Source organism: Penaeus japonicus, unplaced genomic scaffold (assembly GCF_977035675.1).
Source record: "Penaeus japonicus unplaced genomic scaffold, GWHDUDI00000001_assembly GWHDUDI00000003, whole genome shotgun sequence".
In the NCBI taxonomy this organism is placed as follows: domain Eukaryota; kingdom Metazoa; phylum Arthropoda; class Malacostraca; order Decapoda; family Penaeidae; genus Penaeus; species Penaeus japonicus.
Window position 1 is genome coordinate 17,316,610 of NW_028234405.1, and position 21,166 is coordinate 17,337,775.

General features: G+C 30.8%; 2 protein-coding genes across 7 annotated transcripts in view; one reads left to right on the plus strand and one right to left on the minus strand.

Moving 5' to 3' along the window:
* The window catches only part of LOC122247809 (m-AAA protease-interacting protein 1, mitochondrial), a 9,354-nt gene extending 8,827 nt beyond the window's left edge, over positions 1-527 (plus strand). For all 5 annotated transcript variants that reach the window (XM_043007439.2, XM_086530361.1, XM_043007455.2 and 2 more), the window contains one exon: positions 248-527. In XM_043007439.2, coding sequence (XP_042863373.2) covers positions 248-338 — 91 coding nt within the window. In that variant the 3' untranslated portion in view covers positions 339-527. The remainder of the gene's footprint in view (positions 1-247) is intronic.
* A 502-nt stretch (positions 528-1,029) lies between these two features.
* On the minus strand, positions 1,030-10,816 carry IFT52 (intraflagellar transport 52). 2 transcript variants are annotated; one of them, XM_086530343.1, is made up of 12 exons: positions 10,748-10,816; positions 9,582-9,651; positions 9,172-9,299; positions 8,682-8,899; positions 7,627-7,768; positions 7,109-7,211; positions 6,814-6,993; positions 6,568-6,681; positions 4,782-4,910; positions 4,540-4,635; positions 4,170-4,328; positions 1,030-3,383 (listed from the first exon to the last, which is right to left on the minus strand). In XM_086530343.1, exons 2-12 carry the CDS (start codon positions 9,594-9,596, stop codon positions 3,354-3,356), a joined length of 1,314 nt encoding a protein of 437 aa, XP_086386469.1. In that variant the 5' UTR covers positions 9,597-9,651; positions 10,748-10,816; the 3' UTR covers positions 1,030-3,353. The 2 variants fall into 2 exon arrangements, with proteins under 2 accessions (XP_086386469.1, XP_086386467.1); XM_086530341.1 differs by having other exon boundaries at positions 10,658-10,804.
* Positions 10,817-21,166: the final 10,350 nt, after the last annotated feature.

The window sequence follows — 21,166 nt, forward strand, 5'->3', positions numbered from 1 at the left end:
AATAAGTGAAAACCCCTACGCCGGGCCATTGCAATATTGTATTGGAAACGTCACACTGGCATGATGCCCCGGCATTGGGAATTTAGCTGTGTCACACGGGTGTGACGCACCATCGTCATAGGGTTAAGATAATGTGTACAGCAAGGGAACAGACAGCAAAAATAGAAAAATTAGCAAATTGGCAACAAGAATTGATTTTTTTTTTTGTATTTAAATAAACAGTGTTGAAACCTTTTTCTAATTGCAGATTTCATCGTGAATACACAGAGGGCAAGCTTCCAGAATGGACAATAACAAATTTTAAACTGCAAAATTTCCAAGCTGTTCCTCGTAGATAAGAGAAATAAATTTCATGTGGAGAATAGCAAGGAAATTAATTTTCAAATTGTAAATAAAGTTCAAAGGAACATTGGTTGATTATTTCCAAACAACCTTTGTAAATAAAGAATATATATGATATACATATCCAAATGTATGAGTCTACTTTGTGTAGGTTTGTTCAAAAGAATAATTAAATATATTCTAATCATCAATTTTTAATATGCCTTTTGATGCAAAGCATGATCACTAGTTTTTATATTTTGAGGTTTTGAAGGTGGTCTGCCTCTTTTCCTCTTTTTTTTCACTCATTTTTTGTGTGTGTATGTATGTGTGTGTGTGTATGTATGTATGTATGTGTGTGTGTGTATGTATGTATGTATGTATGTATGTGTGTGTTTGTATATGTATGTATGCGTGTGCACTTGTTTGTTTCTGTTTGTTTGTATGTTTGTTTCAGGGGGGGTGCATGTGTGCTCGCTTGCTCATGTGCTCTAGAACTATATATACATACATATTTTGATTAATGACAGAGTAAGACAAGATTAACATGAACAGAAGCAAATGTATTCTCTCTCACTCTCTTTGATATTGCAAATATCTGAAATATCTATAATAACAGATGGATCCAGCCTCTGTAATTCTAAACCTGGTACTGTATAAATTTATTTCTTTATAACCTGTCTTTGTTGTGGAAAATGCAAAAGAGAATGATGTGAATGAGTTTTATTATTTTACATAGTTTCACATATATGTTTATTGATTTCAATATATTGTACATTTAAAATTGAAGTGTGCACTTCACACACACACTATAAATCCACTTTAGTATTTCTTTCTTTCACATAATTTAAGTGTCACATAAAAGGGAAATTATATAAATACAACCAAACAAAGATTACTCTTTAAAAAATCCCTTCTATGATTAAAGAGAATGAGAAAAGGGTTAAATAAAAATTTAAAAAATATGGAGACTTCTAAGAACAAAATACAAAATACTTTACAGAAGACTGAATACATAAGAACTTAAATTAATGCCCCTGTGCTTTGAGATATATTACCTACTACATTTATTGATAAAATAACTAGTAGGGAATATTAATACTTATATTAAGAAAGGATATGATAATCACATAGTCCTGTAATCCATCCCCATGGATGTAAATATATATGTGTATGTATGCATGCATGCATGATTATATCTTAGGGTTGGCATGATTTAAAAATTACTGGTTACAAAAAGGACACCTTCAGTCTACACTTTTTTTTTTCTTTACTTGAATTATATTCCAGTTAGTTTATACTTGATTTTTGCAAGAAATTGATTATTACATATTATAAGTGATGATCCAAAATAATGTTTCTTTACTAATGGATATAATATAATCTAATACTACCAGGACAGTGAATGGATGGAATTGGATAGGTTTCATCAGCTGTCTCCCTCCTTTTAGATATGAGATATTTACTGAATATGCACCTTGATTACATTTGATTTAAATCAATATACTAAAGTACATTTTTATTTAAATTATACTCATGAATATTTCCAAATTAATATTTCCAAATTAATATATCTATTTTACATATGCATAAACAAATACATGATACCTGTTATTAATTTCACCTAAAAACAGAGTATTTTGCACTTCTTTCATTAACAAATAAAGTTTTGTGCCAAGCTGAAATATTATATTATTTTATCTGTAATTAAATTGGACATTTTATTCTAACTCCTTCCTCTTTTGTCTCCTCTCTTTCCTTCTCCATATATTCTCCTCTGTCTCCCTTATTCTCTCTTCCTTAGAAAGACAGATAGATAAATGTATGAATGTCTTAAAAAATATAGTGATTTGTGCATTTTTATCCAGACTGAAAGATTGAGTGTTTTTTTGCACTTACAAGTGGTTTCTTTAAGTAAAAGAAAATTATCTAAACATAATCTTTTACTAACACCAACAAAAATATTTCCTCTAAAATCCATTTTGTAGAATAACAAAACTTATGCTTTCCATAATGAAAAATGTGTTCTGACAATAACTGTCAAGTGAAAGTTATGACATACTAATGCAAAATTTTATGATGATCTTATCAAATGCCCATATAACTTTTGCATATGATACTGTTAAGTGATTTATTAAATCCTTATCCCTTTTATTTGTTTATCATTTATTTGAATATAAGTTGAATAGTGGGCCTTGTTGATTAAAATATTAACAATATATATTTTAAAACTCAATACTGATTTAATTTCTACATTTACCACTAAATTAACCTAAATTGACGGGGGCATTCCAGCCTTGCATGTTACAATGCCGGGGCTCTCGAACGCATAGGCCTAAATCAGTTAAATAAATGACGCTGTATGGCGTCACCCAGCAAACGGGCCTTGAATGCACGGTACCGTAGTGTACCACCCATCCAGAGAGGGTTAAAATAGATAAATATCCTAAGTGTCCCACAAGGGTTGTGCTTCTGTGAAGGCACCTGTAATGCTGCCCCTGGGTTGTCGTGAAAACCCTCTATGGTGCACTTATAAAAATTCTCTCATTATAGGTAGTTATTTCCAGAAAAAATCCTGAGGCTGACTGGAAAATAACATGAGATATGATGCTTGATTCATACAGTTAATTTATTTCTCACCACATTTCTTGTGCCTTTAGAGTACTGGTTTGAATATTTCAGATAATGAATTTCTTTCATCTGCATGAGCTGATCTGTCTACTTTAAGAAAAATAATAACTTTGTTTTGCTTCTTGTGAATGATAATCACAAGTATGAACAAATATTAAGCAAGACTTGTGGTAGTATTATACAGCCACTTTTTGTGCATTTACCAAATGTCATGTGACAAACTCACTATAATTTTGTCAATACAATGTGTACACACAGTAAAAGAAATATTCAGTTAACAAGAAACTGAGAAAGTTAATGGAATCAAGTCGAGATTCACTTCACTAGATATGCTATGACTACATATATATCACATGTTACTATGGCAATTATGGCTAAGGTACATGGCTCATCGTAGTTCCTTAATCCATGTTCATGAATGCTTCAGGATCCTGTAAAAAAGGGAAAACTTTGTAAATATAAAGAATATCCAAAAAGATATATGATTAATCAAAAAGATATATGATTAATAACTTATTGCCATAAAAAAAACATATATAAAACACATTTTAGATCCATATCTAAAGTAAAGAAAATTATATGCAAAATTTCAACATAAAATATTTATATAGAAAATTTCAATGCAAAATACTTATATGTAGAATATCATTGTCAAACTTCCACAGTAATCACTACTTAAAATGTGATTTCTAAACTAAAAAGACACCAAAGCAGAGTTTATTCACTAAAGGACCTCCTAGCCTATTTAGTGCTAAAGTTAGTTTCCTGCAGTTTACTATGTTCTACAGAGTATTATAAGAGAGAATTCATATGAATGCAAGTCTCTATGAAAATGTATTCTGAGAATGTTTTAAAATATAAAGAACACCTGACTGAATGGGTGAAAAATGGGAATCCTCAGAAAAAGTGTCAGAGTAAAAATATTGCGTATAGGGGCCAGAGCGAGGTAACTGGCCGTCAAAATGGAATATTTCTGCCTAAAAATTAGAGGGTTCAGGAAAAATGTTTTCTACATGCTCCTGGCAGCACAGACATGCCCAAAGAGTATTTTCCCTTGAAACCATTAAAAAAACAAGCATTTAAGAAGATTTTAGATTTTAACAGTGAGCAGTTCCCAATGTTTTATGCATGTCATGACACCCATCCACATTTAATTCTATTATTTGAAAAAAAAACTTTCGCAACACTGCAAGGCAAGACATAAGAAATGAACTCACCTGATTCAGCTTCTTGAACTCCACAATCTGAATAAAGATGTATTCAAGAATGTATTTAGCCTCCCTTGATGTAGGTGGCAGCTTCGAGGTAACACCAAGGATATCTCCACACTCCCTCACATAATACTCCAAATCCTCATCCTTGCATTTGTTAGTAACCTGTAAGGAAAAGGTCATGTAAATATCGTTCGGTACTAAGTTACCCAAATACCTTTTTGTGTGGCAAATTTTTATGAACTGTTTTTAAAAAATACAAGACTATCTCGCACTTTGTCAAATTCAGTAACAAAATATTCTAGGAAACAAAATATATTGTGACAGAATTTTGTAATTCTCTCAAATAATTCATAATCATCAGAACTCTATATACCTGTGCCAGTCTGGACTTCTCAGAGCTGAATGCTTCATCTAAGTCATACAACTCAAGAGACGGGTGTGGCAATTCTCGAAATGAAGGAGGAAACACCTACAGAAAATATATATAAATAGATGAAAGTTAATCAAAAAAGGAAAATATCATTTCCATATCCCACTGTATCAAATCTTATATAAATCATTATATCACTTGACTTGATATTCATTCAGAAAACTATGAAAAGCACAGGAACTTACTGCTGGTTGTAGTGGTGGCAAAGGTGTCTCAAACTGCGGAGTTATGAGGCGAAGGGGTTCATGTTTCACATTTAGCTTGCTGTAGGCTTCTATTGCAGAGGGCACAAGTTGCATATCTATTGATGTTAACTGTCAGAAAAGATTAATAGTAACTTATTAGCTAATCAAAAAATAAACAAACAAGAAGCACTTCAGCCCATTGTTTGAAAAACAACTAAAATCTGGTAAAGACTTTTAAAAATTCACTCAACCCCTCATCTTTGCTTTGCACTAGTAATGGTAAAATGTATTAAAATAGCAAACAGTTAGTGATTATAAAAATGTATATAAAATAACAAAACTGTTTGCTTATCAGTTGCAATTTTTACTTTTTACTTATGATCTAACTCAGAAAATTTACTGTCTCATGCAATAGGACATGTCATTATTTTGCACTTCAGTAAATCACAGGTATTGAAAATCTGTTCTAGGAATAATGGGAGAGAAACAACACCTTATATATTTTCCTGATTCACAGAAAATTTATGTAAAGCTCCTCCAGAAACTCAGGAGTTTTTAAGTTGGTGAGACTTAACCCATTGCGTACAGTCATGACGTAGGAACTTTGGCCTGACAACGGGCGTCATGACGTACATGACGTTCGGGGATTTTGGATCACTGTTCTATTTTATTTTGCTATGGAAAAGGAATGAGTGATGATGGCTACTGCAGTCATAATTACTATAATTACCGTAATATCGTGCTAGCTTAACGTCCAAAACCTAGATGGCACCACTTTTTCCTAGCACCAGCAGGAGAGAGAGCCTTGAATGGCACCCATCCACTGTCTCTAGCAAGCACTGTCTCTATAGAGCGATGGGACACAGTAAGTTGATGAACCCTTGCACTAAAGTACCGCCGATGAAGGATGTGCAGGCAGAACGAGAAGAGGAAGGTGACTCAATCCATACTCAGTGTCTAAAATGTGCTCCTGTGCCAATATGGATGCCTTTCACTGTGGCACTCACAGTCACAAGCACAGGTTTCATTCCTCTTCCCTACCTCTTCTTGTTATCTTTATTGTAAGTGGTTATATGTTTCATATTCGTTCATGACAACACAAAAATATGAAAAAATAAAGTTGCCTTTTGTCCTCCCATAAGACAGCAATACTTCTATCACATTGAGTATACAGAAAATAATGAGCTAATATGGATAATATACTACAATTTTAGTCAACTGCAGCACTGATAGAGCTTATCATATGGCACATATAAGTCTCTAAACTCAATAAAACACACAAAAAAATAAAACACAAAAACCGCTCTAGATTTACAATGAATGACTGAAAGAGACTGGGATGATTCAAATTATATTGCTTCAAACAGTCTCTTTCTAAAATAAAACTTATCCTGGAGGCTGGGCAAGCAAATTTATCTCCGTCTGCAATGGGTTTAATAAGGCTTATGCAGGGCATGACAGTAATTTTCATAAAATAATATGTCACTGATAAATTAAAAAAGGTACTTTTTAAACCAGCTGACTGCCACTACCATGAAATGCATTAAAATGGTTGTTCTATTTTTGCTCAACTAGATATAGTTAACTAGCAGCTGTTATTTTTAGGTTTTATTTGGCAAGAGGCACAAATTTTTATGTGACTGAACTACTGTCTCAACTTACATTACATATCCATCACACAGAGTAGCTTGAGACACATATTACAATTTGCAAGTTATGATACTCTTGAAGAAAAGGAATGGTTGTCTTCTTGATATAAAATATCTGGAATGAGACCAAAACTTACCTTTGTATGAAAGAGTTGTGTGTAATCCGTCGGTACCTCCTCAGATTCTTGAAGACATGTCCTTAAACCATCAGCCAAGGAAGCTGTGTCAGGTGTCATGTTGTAATCAGATATCTGGAAAATGTATAAAGAATAAAAGTTACATTATATAAATAAGTGCATATCAAATTGAACATAATCTTTGGTTAAGGTCAATACATCAAGCACCACAAATAGTAAATAATAAATCTGTCCAGCAAGTTATACCTCTGGGTCATCAGCATCAATCTGATTAAGCTTGAAATCTGTGGCTGTGAGAAACTGGAAAATGACATCCTTGATCTTGCTGTTCTCCTCACGATCTATGTACTGATCATTGAACATGTGGGCAGAGCCTAGCACTGCTACACGTCCATGGCTGGAGGGTTGCTCATAGAAGGCACACACCTAAAATGTATTAATATATGTATCTCTCTATTTTTACATTAATTGGAATTACAAGGTCATTCTCAGAAAATCAAGAACGCTAAATATATATACATCAATAAAGCCAGATATTTACAGGTCTGTTAAGAGGAAACGAGATGCTCCCAGTGGAGAGCACAGCAACAGCTGGTCGAGCAACATTCAGAGTACATCCAAATGGATATACAAATGACATTGACCTGAAAACAGGAGTTCTTTGTTTAATTTAAAGTCAAACTGTTAGCTATATTTCATTGTGTGTATATATATTTGTATATTTGTGCATGTATGTATATATATGTTTATAAATGTATATATTTATATATTCATCTATTTATCTATATATCTATACCTTTATCTATATCTATAAACAAAATATAATATAAAAAAATAATAATAATAAATGCCAGTCAAATGCAAGATACTGATCATGACTAAAGACAAAATCTCAGGGTTTGAAGCACAAACTCATTGTAAGTTTATGTGTTTAATTAAAAAAAAAATAAATAAATAAAATGCTTATCTATCAAGACAATAAAAACAGGAAAGGCAAAAAAGAGGAAAAAAAATAATCTGATTGCAAGATGGGGAAAAAAATAGAGGAAATTGACATACCTATTTGAGAGTGCATCATCCATCAACAAGCCAGGTAGGTTCCTTCCAGAGGCTTCTAGGATGGCCCGGTTTAGTATGCCATTTGTAATAAGGCACTCTTTTGGATGGAAGTATTTGTAGTAGCATGTACGCACTACTGAATCTGAAAAGATTTATTACAATCATTAGACAGCAGCATTTAATTCTGTGAGTTTTCAATTATTTCTTATTTTCATATTTGCATTGAAAATTTAATTTTTAGCCTTTTCTTGATGCCTAAGGCAACAAAAAAATGGTTTAAGGCAATATATAAAACTGAAAGAGACTATAGCTTTAAAGTATTTTGAAACAACCATTTCCAATGAAAGAGATCCAAGATCACATTATTAACCTGTTAATGCTGAGAGTGCTTGTATACAGGCATCCACTATGTCCACATAGATGGCTCTAGAAATGCTCAGAAATCAAGTGCCTGAACACCAGGGAAACAATTACTAGGCCTACCTGGCCTCACCCATTTACTCCAGTCCTTATTTTTTTTTTAGAAAAAAATAATGCTATCATTATTGCTATCAAAGCTACAATAATAATGATAATAATAATAATAACAATTTTAAAAACTAAATAATAAAAGTAATTGCAATACAAAATTCAAGGAACAAGGTTCACAAGTGACACCTTAACCCGTTAACGACGGATGACAAGATAACACGTCTAGTGGTTTTTGGGCTACACGACGGGGACGCGTTACTTTGTCTAGCCCGGGGCGCGGGAGGAGCCAGCGCGCAGCGCTGGCTCGCGGCTAGTGCGGCCGAGAATCCCGACGCGTTAGGCTTATGCATTCAAGAGGTCCCGGAATTTTGGTCTATTTAAGCCGGATTGGCCCCGTCGGGAACGGGTTAATGACTATGTGCTTTTAAAAAATCTATAAAAATAAAGCAAAACCATGGTGGACAGTGCATCTCCCTGGCATCAACAGATTTAGTGGATGTATAATGCAAACATTCAAGTAAAATTACCATTACCAAAAATTATATTATATGAAAAAGGCATTAAGCACATAGCTAGGTAATTACCATTATTTACAGCTATTCCATACTCTTCCAATAAAAAGTTGATGTTAGAATGAGCTTTTTTCTCTCCACCCTCCTCTGCCAATACGAAGAGGCTACCTCCTTCATCTACATGCCGACGTAATATAGCAAACTGTCCCTCTGTGAACCTTTGTCGGGGACATGCCAGCACGATCACACCTGCCTGCCCGATGCTTTCTTTGTTCAGTTCATCACGGTTGCTTTGAAAAGAAGTTAAACAATCTCATTTTTAACCACCCATGTACTAGCTGGGACAACCTGCCAATATCTTCTTTACCAATGTCATCTAGAGAAAAAATTTAAGAAATGAAAATGCCTTTCACACCCCAAGACAAAAAGATGTTTAGCTTACATTTTTAAAAATTTCCCATATACAACTTTAAAATGCAATACATTGTATTCATAGCAAACACATACCAAATGAATCCAAATGCTCAAAATTATTTTTACTCATTGAACTTCCAGGACTAACCTGATAACTTTCCACTGTGTCTTGAGTTTGCGATGAAGAGTCTTGTAACCATCACTGAGTCTGAAGAGCTCTCCTTTAGACTCATCAAAGAGAATGGCATTGTTCCGCTCCTTCACCTCTATGCCAGTCTTCAAGATTGATAGTAATGTATGATGATATATCAATTTAAAATCTATTTAATAATTGACTATATTGGATCATCATATAAGGATGTAAAACTTATCAAATCAAGTTATCAAATCTACTATTCTGTTCAATATATAATTTTTAAATTGTTTAGACTACCTAAAAATTTTATAATTTAAGAATTAAGAATTTAGGACCATAATTTCTAATGTAAATTTCATCTCTTATACTGTTAAATCACACATTTGATTATATAAAAACTTTTAAATCAAACATATACTCACAATTGTAGGAGCCATGAGATTACAATATTACGGCCTGAAGTAATGAAGGGAAAGTTATCTCCCAAGAGAGCTGAAATACAAGGTAATATTTACATCAATAATCATGCAATACACAGACAGAAAAAAAAAGAAAATATATTTTAGTTTTCCTAGATGGGCCACATCTTAACCCATTCCCGACGGGGGAATTCTAGCCTTGAATGTCCAAATGCCGGGGCGTTCAAATTATTAGGCCTAAATCAATTGAATGGCCGGCACAATACTGTGCCGCCCGGCAACTGGGCTTTTGAATGCGCGGTACACATGCTGTACCACCCGTCCTGTGTGGGTTAAGATGTTCAGCCTGGGCTGAGCATTATAAGTTGTTGTGTCTTCAAATATTTTCTAGATTCGTGTTAAGATATATTAGCAAAATGATACTAATTAGAATTTAGTATCATTCAATAGTTAAACAACTGAAGGAATAATGAATTTGTTTTAAAAAAAAAGGGGGAATGTGAAAGTGATCTCACCAAACATAAAATGCCTGCAGCATTAGGGTAAAAATACAGGACAATTTAATCACACTAAATCCTTATAAAACAAGGGGGTGGGTCCAGGGGTAGGGTTACCCTAAAAACTAGGCTAGGTTAGGTTAGGTCTACAGGTTAGGCTTTGATACCGAAAAAATTGTTTAAATCTCCCACCAGAGATCGTTCAGTACTGTGTCGTTGTGAGCGTGTGGTTGGGATGAAACTGAGAAATTAAAGGTTTCCAGTGGAAATGAAAATCATAACTGTACAAAACACAACGAAAACTACCCGAAAAATATCCAAATTTACTTCGTACTCTTAGGTAGTTACCAATACCAATCTTTGATGCCAACTTTCCTAATGCAGCACTAAATACACCACCTCCAATATCATAACAGAGATCATACCGAACCAATTTTTTTTTTTCGTTTTAAATGAAAATTTCAAACTCTAGTGAATGTCTATAGACCTTAATAATTCTTGACAGTTGCGAATTGAAGACACCGCTTTTCGCTCGTGTTTGTTTACACTGTTGGAAGGAATGTCATGATTATCATGACTTACCTAAACGTTTTCTGCCAGTATATTTCCAATTTCTTAATGTATCAAATCGCTAAACTGCCCCAAAAGAGACATAAAAGAGAAATATCACACGGCCGATCCTTTGAGTTTGGCAGTGTTTGTTTACAGTGGTGAAGGAATGTCATGTATTAGGGAACAATTTCCGACCTGCGAACCATAATATGCCTCAAAACCCCGCTCGCTAGAACCACTTCCATACAAACTTCTTCTTTCATAGTTAATTACTTCATCATAGTTACAGAATATTAAAATAGTGGATTTATCATGATTAGGCCTACAAATACTTTTAGCCAACGGACATCTAATAATATTCTCCAACCTGCGAACCACTAAACAAATCCAATATCTGCACCTCAGAACTACTTCCATTTTTTGTCGCTGATATTTCCGCTTTTTGAGGGTTATATCAAAGACTATCTAAGAAAGACAGGAAGGCCCCGTATGGTGTATAACAAAAATACGTAGCCAGTATTGATGCCAAACAGCGCCAGATTACAGTGCTTCAAACGCCATCTATTGAGCGGTTGAAAAGATAAAAAAAATCGGAACAATATTTATTGTCGAATTTTATTTACATATTTTATATTTTTATTTATTATTAATCGTTTTTAACATTAAATCCTATGATTTCTTTTTATCACACTGTATTCCTGAACTATGAAAAACACATCAGATATAGATAGCCCGAGTTTAAAATTTTATATGTTTCATATCTTTGGTTTCATACAATGTGAATATATATACAATATCTAAATACATATCTTTACATATATATATATATATATATATATATATATATATATATATATGTATATATATATATATATATATATATGTATATACATTACACATAAATATAAATTCCTCCTTTTTCTTTGGATATATGGTTTTCTTTATCATTAACCTATGTTGTTTGTCATTGTGAATATTATGTAAGGTAATAATATGAATAAATGAAAGCTTATGTTTTATTTCATAATTTTATTAATAAAAAATATACATATTTATAAATGATAAAATAAAGTCTTCATACCTCAGGATACATTTACCTCCAGCTTGTAAATATACAAGAGAACAGGTAACAGATATTCAAAACAGCCAACATATACCAAAAAGCGTCATGCAAAAGTAAAATAAAACACAGAACTTAATAAACAACACAACATAACTTAATTGACAATGTCAAATCTCTGTCAAAAAGAACTAGTAAAAAGAATCATGCTTCTCAAATATTTTTAATAGAAAAAAATAAGCACTAGTACATAAAACAGAAAATCATGCGATGGGAAAAAATAAGTTGTGCAAACAAAATAATAATTGGGGAACAGAATGAACACATAGTAAAGCAAATATATTCAATGAAAAACAAGCAAAAATGTGCATGGTTAAAAACACTTAACATACATAAACATGCTTGTAAATATATAAATTCAAGCAATGCAATCAAATAAATACATTATCTGCAATATTATATTTGTGCAATACTTGTTAATGAAACAGATTCAAATGTACAATTACTATGTAAATGGAAATATCTTGACTTACCAAATACCTACTAGGGTTGAGGATGTAGATTACTATATAGTGCACCAATGAACATGACAATGCCTTGTTGTCACTTTCAAGCTATGGAAATGAAATAAGAATTAATTGCAGCATAGTCTTTCTTCAGAAGGGACATAGATAAACAGATGGAGAGTGAGAAACCCCTATTCATACGTGTGTAATTTTCATTAATTTTCTGCATTTCTTTGGGGGCAAGTTAACATCTTCTATTTTGTGTTTCCCTGTGATTGATCTATTTAAAAATTTTACAAAATAGAATATTCTCATATTCAAAAAAGTATTTATAATCAACATTTTCAAATCCTCACAAATAGCCATATTTCTAATTAACGTTTCATTAAGTTTAGAGGATATTTTATACTTTACACCATTTACATGCATAACCTTCTCTATCTCCTTCTGAAATATCTTTTCAAATGACTTTATCATATTAAACATTTTATTTGTAGGATAACAAAGACAATTCCTCGGATCATCACCTTTCCTGTTAATATATGTTTCACGTAAGTTTTGCTGCTGCAAGTTTAAATTTGTTTTTATTAATAAACTGTGGCAAGTTTGGCAATCATGGATTTTTTTAATTCTATGACAACAATAGCCTGCAATATATGTTATTATATTATCTTTAATTATGTCAGAATAAGTAAATTCATCATCATTAACTGTAGAGAAATCAAATTGAGTCATGACTGATTCATATGATTCCTCAGTCTCCAACTCATAATCAAAATTTCTTATAAAATCATCAATAGACTCAAAATTATTTTGAGACTTTTCTGCCTCTTTTAAAATGTCATCATTTTCAAGTTCATAATCAAAATTTGTAATATAATCAATTATTTCTTGACATTCATTTTCAACTAGGTTTGTCTCATCTGCTGTAAAGTCAGACTGCATTTCATATGGGGAATTCACATTGGAAGAATTATGTATTTTATTATTATCAGAAATGTTTAAATAATTTAAAAAGGGAGTCAGATCATCTGAACAATTTGAATTTTCAGCACATATTAAAAGATTGTTATATGTAAGACTTTTCATTGAACTTTTAAAATGCTGAACATTAGGAGTGTAATTATTTCCTCCTGCTTTTCTTATGCAGCTAAAAAAATTCTCCAGACAATCTTGGTTAATGCGCCGGGTTAGTAAGTAATCAAAATTATGATTTATAGACACATCCTCCCATAATGCCTGTAAAGATGATATATTCAACAACCAACCTTGTATATTTGGAATCTGCCTATTTGTCCCCAGTACTTTCCATGACTTCATCCAATCTTTCATGTTTGTGAGGAATTGGACATTATTGTTGTTCTTGCTGATGGCACATTTCCTGCTTCTATAATGATTTTAAAGTACTTGAATTAAATACATCAAATATTTCATTCATATTATTTATAAATGTTGATGTTGCCAATGCTTCCTTTGGTAATGCTCCAAAGCTAGCATGTGTATATATTCCACATGCAACTGTCCGGCTAAATACCTGAGCTGCATAGCATACTCTCATTTTCTCAAATGAGTTATTGATCAGATGACTATCAGTAAGTTTGGGTGCTATCCTACCCTCATATGGATGTTTTTTATCTGTTTTGTAAAAATTAATGATATGGTCCCAACTAGCCACAGCATTTCCATATTTTATATCATATTTTATTAATGTATTTCTTGTTGATTTCAAAAGATGTGGAGTATCATAAAAGAAATGTATTTTTTTTTCATTAATTTCAATAAATGAATTTGCTGGTGATACCCCTATTCTACGAAAAGCACCTCTGTTACAGGAATCCTGATCACAGACAATGAACTTTGGATATAAGCCACATGATGCTAAAATTTTAATGCTGTCTAGTATCATATCCTTTAAAATATCTGGATTGATACTCTTTTCATATAAAAAATAACCTAAAGTGCTCTTCCACTTTTTACATAGGCCCTTCACCATAAAAACCATAGCATACTTTGCTGGTTTCACTGAATTGCCATAAGGTCCTAGATTTTCAAAGCCTGTTATTACATCCTTATTCTTATCATACACCAGAGCAGTTTTTGATGCAATTCCATCAAATGTGATGCCACAAACTTTATCTAATTCATTCATTGATGAAACTTTCTTCGTAAGTAAATCAATAATTGTTTGATTCCATCCCACTTCCATGTTTATATTCATTAGCCAATACCTAAGCATCCTTGTGGTAGGTAATGCAAATATTTTAGATAAAAATCTATAAGCTTTTGGACTTTGAAAATAAAGGCTTAGAGCAAAACTCCTCTGTGTGAGAGTATATCTTCTTCCATATTTTGATTTATTTGAAAAAGATATTTGAGTTTTAAATAAATCTAAGGCATATCCACTAAGATACTTGGATACATGCTTCACCAGTTGTGATGGTAAAATATCCTCAGTGGGCAATTTTTGGAAGTCTTTCAAAGTCTTTATCTTTTTTAATAGTCTCCTTACCCTGGCCTGACTACTTTTTAATTTGGTTTGAATGCTTTTGTAGGGACTGTCAGAAATTGGTGCTTTTCCTGTGAGAGAAACAAAGATTTTCATAATAATGGTAATTACATGCATATGTAGACAATGTATTTAATCCAAAATGCTACAATAAAAATTGTAGTACTGATGTCATAATCTGTAACTGGGTGGGAGATAATATATCTAGGGATATATTATAATAATTTTCTCAATAGGAAAATATATGTAATTTCCTTTATTCTAGAAGTTCATGATATGGTGGGGGAAGTGGGAAAGCAAAAACAAAAATTGCATTCTTAATTAAGGCATTTCTACAAAAGACATATATAAGAACCACTAGATTAGCAGAATATAACTTTGTAGGGAAGAAGATATGAAGAGAAACTGAAAAATATTAACACTATCATACTTAACTATGGTTTTACTTACTTTCATAAGACTTTGAAATAAGGAGAATTGCAGGATCCTCTTGGGAATCACCTTCCCAATTTTCAATGTGGCAGCATGCTTCAGCTATTTAATGATGAGATAACATTAAAATGAGACAATCATAGTGCATTTTCTTAGAAATGAATGCAGATTTATTTTCAGGTTATGGTTAGTAAACAGAGACATACTCTTACTTCAAGAAATAATTCTATACTTTATATTTTTCTGTCTATAATTACCATTTTACTAAATTTGAATTTTATCACTTACGACTTGAGGATAACACTTCTACTTGCTCAATAACATCTGCTGTTAAACTTTTGTCAGATGTAGTTTGATCTGCAGAACAAGAAAAATTAGTGTTCATTCTACATCTGGTTACATTGGAATCTCTATTAAGACAATAGGGAATGCTTTAATCATTCTATGAAAATACAATAATATTCCTTTCCTAACTGCACCATGTTAGTAGCTGTTGATGATGGCCAAAAACAGGAGTAAGGATTCTCATTTTATAAAAAAAAAAAAAAAAAAAAAAATCATCATACTTAAGAGATAATTGGATATGATAGTAAATTCATTACCAGGATAGGATATGACTTCCTCTGCTTGATCCCCAACAGCAGGAGTTAATGATGCATCTAGTGTAATTTCATCTGCAAAACATTAAAAATGGACAGAAATATTTTTCTCAATTAAATATTCCATTTTCCAAGTGCACCATCTTAAAAGAAGGAAAAAGTATGTATGTGAGCCATACATCAGCATTAATAAATATTTATAAAAAATAAAATACATAAAAATAAAAACATACACACACACACACTGTACATGAAAAAATTATTTTGCGGGCATTATTACCATTTTCTGATTGCTGTGCCAGTAATACAGATTGCAATGTTGCAGATGTTTTGTAAGTACCTGTAAATAAGTGAATTTTGGTCTTTATACTGCATATAACATGTTATCCATACCAGATAGGTCAGTACTTGATATTCCATAGGATTTTCTCTAACACTTTTGCATCTTTAATAGTATCAGCTTATTGTATGGAAATTCTGGTGGAGTGTGAAATATCCATTTTAAAATATGTCATGGAAATTGATGGGGCCACACCTCCAATATCCCAAGAGACATAGTGTCAAATTCATATTCATGAGAAACAAATATGTATTTTACAGAATAATAATTCAATTCATATAATGTTCACTAAACAATTTTCAGCAATTCTAGAAGAGGGGACTGTATCTTCCTTAAACTAAGTCCAAAAACTACAGCAATCTGCCAAGGTTAGTGCTGATGGGGGGTATGCACACCAACACCCATCAAGACAAATTCTATCCTTTTCACAGTCTTAGCATGAGTATGAAACATCTATTGAAAATATAAATTTAACGGTGGGCTCCAGTTAAATTTACCAGTTTTTTCAATTTGATTTTGTTAAATGTTTCTTACTATTTCATGATCTACAGGTTTTCTCTTAATTAAAGAATTACCTGTTTCTAATAAAAAGTCAATACAAACCAAAGTTTTCATCCATTGAATCAGAGAGGATTTCCAATTTATATAAATCATGTTCTTTGTGCGTTAAAGGCAGGTCAATATCTGCAAAATAAAATACATCATATTTTGCAATGTTGTAAGCACATATATATACAATCTTTAATATCATGGAGGGTTATGTTTCTGTGAAATCACAGAAATTGTGTGAAGGCAATATTCAAAATAATAATCAATATTCAAAACGGAAAGAAACAATACTATACAGTAGATGCAAGCAAACAATATTTTACATCATATGCAATGTATTGACTATAAAATAGAATAATTTCAACTAATCTAAACACTTACCAATATCCATTATTCTTCTTCCTGTTTCATCTGGTTTAGCTGAATCTGACGATTAAATAATGGAAAATCTAATGAGATATCATTACAATCATTCTTGCCAAGCAGTGATAATTATTGATTGTGATACTATAGATTAAAGAAAAAAATGCATTGACTCACCGGGCAAATTTTGATCCGGATATGAATTGGGGCACAAACGGGTTGAGGTTATATATTGCTTATTTGAAAAATGGTGACTACATATTCTATAGCTTTTGTTTAACTCCGTGTTTGTTTTTTGTGTCAGACTTGATATGGCTGCCCTTTCTAACCACTTTGAACATCTATCAAAATGTAAACGAAAAATGGATGATAAAAATACATTTTCTCTTGTTAATAATATCATATATATGTCTATTATTATTAATATTTATTTTAGCTAATATATAATACACTTACCTTTGTGATTCTTTAGGAAACCGATGGTAGATAAATTCAGGATAAGTAGTCTTCCTTTTTTTACAGATGACACAGGGATTGCCTCCTCCCACCATGATTGCTTTCAAATTGTGTTCCAATCTTCCATGTGTCAAATGGCTCAAATGTAAACATGCAGACGACGTAAACCAGCGCGCCCATTCTCTCTAAACGATACACGAGCGAACTCTAGCGCTGGTTGAACTAACTAAAGTCACGAGTGATCAGTTAGTCTATTTACACGTTTTTTCATGCTTTCCTGTCTTTCTTAGATAGTCTTTGGTTATATATTTTTCATATCTTTATTTTCAGAATATTTGGGTAGTTTCTTACATACTTTTTTAAGAGCATAATAAATGGTGTTAGCATACTGCTATGGAAGGTTTGTTTCATAAATGCGGAAGAAAACCAAGTAAATATATGTCCTTCGTCAGCAATAATGACGATGTCTAGATTGTATTCAAACACTTGTGATCTTCATCCGATAAGAGTGACATTTAACCGATAAGCGTAATCTCACATTAAAAGGATTTATATAACAAAGCGTAATCTATATTTCTTTTATAGAAGCAATATCTATTTTATAACAACAGGATAAACAAGTTAAATCGCGAGTTATAGAATAACGTGCAATACAGGTCAAGTGTTACCCAATAATTGATCACATTTAATTCTCATTAAAAATCACCATACGGTTGAAAAAAGGAATACCAATATTGATATCAATTCATGAAAAGAACAAGAAAAGTAACATTTATGAAAACTGTTATGGTTAAACTCGATACTACCATTAATGATTATCCTGATGTAATAATGATGATAATAATAATACAATTGATACAACTACTACTAATAATAACAATGACAATAATAATAATAATGACAATATTTACAGTAAGAGGCACAAAGGTGATAATGATCATAATGGTAATGGCAAGTACGCTAATGATGATAACAATAACAATGATCCTAATATAATAATGATAATGAAAACGATAATAATGACAATCATAATAATAATAATAATGATAGTAATGATGATAATAGCAATGATAATGGCAATAATGATAATAAGAATAACTATACCAACAAAAATCATAAAGATGATTATGTAAGGAAAATAATGTGATGATAATGATAATTATGATCGTGGTAATAATCAAAATGAAAACAATTAAATTGATGATAATAATGATAATGTTAATGATCATAACTATAATAATAAATAATGATAACAATAATGATAAATAATGATAACAATAATGATAATTACTTTAATGACAATTGTGATAACATTAACAATAATGCTGATAATAATGATAATACTGATAATGATTATAATGATGATAATGATAATGATGATGGCAACAATGATGATGATGATGATGGCAATAATGATAATGATGATGGCAATAATGATAATGATGATAATGATAATAATAACAATGATAATCCTAATAATAATAATGATTATGATGATAATGATAAGGATGATAATTGAAATGATAATGATATTATCAATGAAAACAATGATAAAAGATTATGAAAAATTGACAATAACAATAACAGTAATAACAGAAGTTATCATTATCATCTTATTCTTTATTATTAACACAATAGTAATGATAATGAAATAACAATGGTAATAATGATAAGAATGATGATAATGATGATGATGATAACAATAATCTTTATTATGATAATGATAATAGTAAAGATAGTGATATCATTATCATCATTATTACTGCTAATTATAATGACATTGATAATAATGTTAGTAATTATGATGATGATAAAAATGATAACAATGATAATAACATAATACTAACAATATCAATATAAAAATACCGTGACAATGATCATATTGATAACAATGATTAGGATATGGATTATAATAATGGCAACAGTGCTCAAGATAATTACAATGATATTAATGAGGATGATAGAATTAATGATAATTGTGATATTGAAAGTAAGGATATCAGCATAATGACAATGTTGACTAGAATGATGATAATGTCAATAACAATGATGGAGATGATGATAATGATAATGATAATAATAACAATAACAATGGTAATAATTATAATGATAATGATAATAGAGATAAAACAATAATGAAATAATGATAAAGATAATGACAATAATAGTAATGACATCGATTATAATGATAATGACAATGACAATAATGATGTTGATAATCAATATCAACATCATCATCAAGACAATGAAGATGATAATAGTAATAATGATAATGATGATGATGATACTAACTATAATAAAGATAATAATGCCGAAGATAAGGATAATGATATTAATAATGATATTGATGATAATAATGATAACAATGATAATACTAATAATGATAATGATGACAATAATGATAGTAATAATAACAATAACCATAATAATGATAATGATAACAAAATTATAGTAATGATAATAATAACAAAAATGATAATAACAATGATGATAATGACAATAACTGTAGCAATAACAATAATTATATCACTAATAACAATGATAATAATAATAATAATAATTATTATTATTATAATGATGATGATAGTAAGTATAATGATGATAATAATGATAGCAAGTATAATGATGATAATAATGATAGTAAGTAAAATGATGATAATAATTATATTAATAACAATAGTAATAAGAACAATGATTATACAAATAGCAATATTAATGGTGATAATGATAATGATGATGATAGTAATAACAGTGATAACAATAATGATGATGACAGTACTAATAGTAATGTTGATAATGATAATGATCATAATGATAATAATACTAACAGTAATGATAATGATGCTTACAATAATGAAAATGATAATAGTAATAGTAATAATGATAATGACGATAATTATAATAATGATAGTAATACCAATGATGATAATGATAATGATACTAACAAGTAATATGATAATAAGGACTTCAATAATGATAGTTATATTGATAATAATGACATCAACATTTTAATAGTGATAATAAGGAAGATAGTAAAACCATCAACAGAAACAACTATAACAATTACAATTATAACAACAGTACTATAATGATGATGATTATGATAATAATGATAGTAACGATAATAATGATAAGGGAATCGACAAAGATAATAACAATTAAGATGATAATAATGATAATAATAATGATAAGGGCAAAGATAACAAAGATAATAGATCGATAAGAATATGAATTATAAACATGATGGTAATAGTAGCTATAATAATGATAAAAGTCTACATGATGATGATGACCATAACGATCTTGATAATAATACTTATGATGATAACACCAATAATGATCGTAGTTAGGATTCTGATGATTATAATCATTAATTACCAAGACTAAGATAGCGATGTAACAAACGTGATACTGGTAATAATGGTACAATGTAGATATTGATGAGAATAAGAACAAGAAGAATGATAATGATAATGACACTGGTCAAATCAGTAATAACAATGATCACCAGTTAACAATATATTAAGGATAAATCATCTATTATTGGTAATCATCGTCCTTATCATTGGCAATCATCGTCCTTATCAATGGTAATCAACGTGATTATTGATTTTAGTAATGATGACAATAACAATGATAACGAAAAAGTAATATGACGACAACATTTTAACGAAAAGGCGAAGCTCATTGCAACAAAAGCAACAATTGCAAGAGGTCCGCATAAGACC